A 4,039-nucleotide genomic window follows, 5' to 3' on the forward strand; every position below is an offset into this window, starting at 1 on the left:
AAATAATAAAAAAAACGGCAATCAAGTTAGTTCACTTCATTCAGGCCCAAATTTGAAACAAGTTCCACGAAACGAAATCCTCCTCAGAATGTCTCTGCAATAAATAAACCACGTAAATAAGACACAAATTAATTTAAATAAATAGCTAAATAAATAAATATACTTATGTACAATGGAGAGACTCAGAACAACCTCTGAAACGCAGACCAACTAAAAACATGCATGGTCTGCCGTGTCCGAAGACAGGACACACTCAGTGTGGTCGGCGGTCAGCTGGAGGCAGCCAGACGCATTTTCCGCGCCGCTGCAAATGCATTTGGCACATCCTAATACCGGCTGACACTGATACGAGCCCTTCAGCTCCCCTTCAATGCAGTCAGCACATCTGAGGACACACAAGAGGCCAAACGTGGCCCACCGTTCATTTCCTTTTAACATCAGACGAGAAACATGACTACTGGCTTTAAAGTAGGGCTGCACAATATATTGTTTAACAACTGTCTTCTCGGGACAAAAAATGAAATTTGCGTCTCTATTTCCGATTTTTTTTTTAGTTCTCACTAACACCGCCTTACTAATTTTGCACTACTTTTTGGAATTGATGGTCCATCCCCCTCATTTACATAGAATCATACCTAATATTTGATTCAAAAAAGCTAAATTATTTTGACTAGTAGTATGAGATCACAGGAACGTAGAGATGAGTTTCATCAGGAATGAAAGTGATCAGTTGTATTTGCAAAGAGCGTTGGAATCCAATTCATTTTTTTTGTGGTCATTTTAAAAAGAAACCCATATTTCCGATATAGACTAATTTAAAGTGGGTAAAATTTGACCGGAGGATAACAGGAGGGATATGTACAATATACACATTGCAAAACGCCATATCCATAAAGATCCTTTGTGTTAATTGAAAGAAAATATCACTAAAAAGTACTTATTTTTAGTGCTGCCTCACACAGACTTCAATGTTTGCTCAATAAAATAGTTGAAAATGATTTCCTTTCATTTGTTTTAACTGTGTGCTCAGTTCTGTATTTCTGCAAAAATCCAACACTTTAATATCTGGTCATTCATCGCAAGTAATATCGCGACATTCAATTACATTATTACATATTTTCCTTGTATTAAGCAGCCCTACTTTAAAATTATTATTTTTCCTTTTGTCATATCAATAACTTACTCCTTGTCAAATAAATACTTTGGTTTATGGGAAACTTTACTATATATCGCCGTCCGACCCAGAGTCGCTGCCGGTTTACAAAGGCGTATTGAATCCAACGCTTAGCTCAGTTTATGGATGTTGACTCTAAGGTTTAAGAAAAAATAAGACTTCTTCCCACTTGGGTTTTGGTTCGATTCCAAGCTGCTGCTAGTGTCTCTTTGCATTTTGTTATAGCTTTGTCATTACGACTGATAAATCTAGAGGCTCGCCCCCACAACCGGCTCCAGCTGTTCAAGCGGTCCTCTAGATTAGATTTACACAACGTCCCTCCCATCGCGTCATCGCTTGGTCAGGCCTCTTTGGCGCTTGTTAGTCACACAAAAAGTCTCCTTTGGTGTCATATGCAGACGCGCTTGTTCGGGACTCTTGGTGTCACTTTAAGACACTCTGGGTTGGGACAAACTAAATGACATTCGGCACCAGAACGAGACATGAACCCCGGTCTCCTGGGTGGAAGTCCTGTGTTGTTTGACCCATCCACCCCCCCCCCCCCCCCCCCCCCCCCCCCCCCCCCCCCCCCCCCCCCCCCCCCCCCCCACCCAACCAACCTTCGAAGGCGGATTTCCCGTCTTCCATACTACTCTCTACTGTTGTCACTCTTAATACAACGCCAGCTAAAGCGTCTTTTTACACTGGGAGCGATTTGCGCAATGTCCGTAATTATGACTATGCTAATTTAGCTAACTATAGCTATCAACGCTAACAGTCCGTGGTTAGGAAAGACTGGGATTACAACCATTTGATATGAATCAGCCTGTGACTAGGGACATTTGACACCCCAGTCAGCTGATGTCACCTGTTTACGTCGGTATCCGACGCCAAGAGACACTGACCAAGCGTCAGTATGAGACGAGTTGGGAGTGAGATCGCGTTGTAGAGCTCCGTTAGACGTCCTATGTGCTGTATTAGTCCACATCAACTTTTTAAGCGTAAGGTTTAAACGCACTCCTATTTTAAACTGTTGTGTGTGATGCTGTTTCAGTGCAGAATGTCTGGCTTAAACCCTGGATGGATTGGTCCCCCCTCCCCCCCGACTCGCCCGACAAAAGGGGACTGAGCAAATCTGAAAGGCTACTGCGATGCGACAAAGCTCTACACGTATCATTCAACGAGACAGATGTTACATCCGACATTTCCCATCGGGCCAGTGAACAAATAAAATGTGAGTGAACAGGTTGAAAAGCAACAAAAGCATATAGTCTTGAACGATGGCAGCTTCTTTCGGGTTATTTTGCTCATTTTCTATTTACCTCCATGGCTGGTTTACACAAGTGTAAATTGTCAGTTACAGTTTAAACACTTAGGGGGGGGGGGGCTGAAAGGAGCGCTTGCGTGATCCCATTGACTTCCACTAATTGAGCAAAACTCGGCTAAACAAGATTTCATAACATCAAGATAAGAAGGCCATTCATAAAGTTGGACTCTGGGTTTGTAGGACAATTTGTAAAACTCCCACAAACTAAATTGTCTATTAAAAGTTGCCACATTGCAAAGGCCCTTAGCTCCTGTTGCTTTGTGTCCCCTGGCCTGTGGACACTGTAAAAACGGCTTATGTAGTCAATACTGAAATCCCAGAGCCTCCCTTTTAAACCTTCGCCAAGACAATCACGCAAAGTCCAAACACTAAACATCATGTGTTTCTTATGTCGGCGTGTAAAAGATGGAGGGAAGAGGAAGAAGAGGTTCAGTTCAAAATGAAGAAAACTACCTCTCACCGACCAAAAGGTCTCTCCCGGCTAGCGAACGCAGTTAGTCCATCACTGTCACGTTGAGCCCCACAGGCATGCTGTTCGCTATTCAGGATTATTTTAGAATGAACGTTTGAGAGCAACGCGTTTTACCCTCCTGCACGCTCTTTGACTGGCGGCTGGGTGACGTTGCACCGCCTCGTTCCCCTTTAAAAACACAACATTCACAGTTTACGACAGCTTATCCTCCAGATCTGTTACAAGAAATAATATGTGTACAGCAAATGTCGGCGGGGGGTCGGGGTCGGGGTCGGGGGCGGGGGGGTGAAACAATGTGCCAATCAACTCCAACACAACAAATATGTAAACTGCTGTTTTTCTAGTTTTTTTCTCCCTTTTTTGTTATCCTGATGAGACACAGAAATGGGGAAAAAAAAGTGGCAGTATCCCAAAAAGAGGGGGACCTGTGAGTCCGTGACACACACTTCACACACAGAGGGAGGGAGGGAGAAAAAAAGAGAGAGAGAGAGAGAGAATTTCCATCCCGTCGTTCACGTCTTTACGTCTCTCTGAGTCCTGTTTCTCCAGCTGGCATTGGGTTTCTCTCTCTTAACAAGAGAAAACGGAACTTTTGATACTTTCTGAGAAAAAAATAACAGCGTTATATTACACCGAGGGATGGAAATAGAAAGTACTCATGGTCTCGAGGACTTCACTTACCATGTACAGTATGTTTGTGAGTGTGTTTACAGTGTACGAGCGCATGTCTGAGTTCCACTACATCAGCTCAAACACAAAAGTCCCTTTTCCCAATTCCTCTGGATATGTGCATGTCCCTCCCTTCAGTATCCATTCGGCTAGAATCGTCAAAGTCTTCAGAGAAGCTCTCCCCCGTGAACAAAACACAAGCTTTCGTTGATTCTGAAAGAGGAACTCGCTGTCGGACAAGACGTCCCACCAAGCTCTTCCCTCCGGCGTCCTTCTGAAATGAAGCTCCAATGCCATCCCGTCGTCTTCCGGGCGTGGCGTGTCCCATCGTCTGCCTTCCTGCCTCGCTGTCCGCCTGTGGGTCAGACTACTCAATGGGGGTGTAGGAGGAAACGGGGGGGGGGGGGGGGGGGGGGGG

At 44.5% G+C, this 4,039-nt stretch overlaps 1 protein-coding gene across 1 annotated transcript in view; it reads right to left on the reverse strand.

Moving 5' to 3' along the window:
- Window positions 1-210: 210 nt before the first annotated feature.
- The window catches only part of fbxl16 (F-box and leucine-rich repeat protein 16), a 28,793-nt gene continuing 24,964 nt past the window's right edge, over window positions 211-4,039 (reverse strand). Inside the window, exon 7 of the mRNA XM_034894494.1 lies at window positions 211-385. Within this exon, the coding sequence (XP_034750385.1) occupies window positions 211-385 (175 nt within the window). The remainder of the gene's footprint in view (window positions 386-4,039) is intronic.

The sequence above is a fragment of the Etheostoma cragini genome, chromosome 15 (genome assembly GCF_013103735.1).
Source record: "Etheostoma cragini isolate CJK2018 chromosome 15, CSU_Ecrag_1.0, whole genome shotgun sequence".
NCBI classification, from domain to species: Eukaryota; Metazoa; Chordata; class Actinopteri; order Perciformes; family Percidae; genus Etheostoma; species Etheostoma cragini.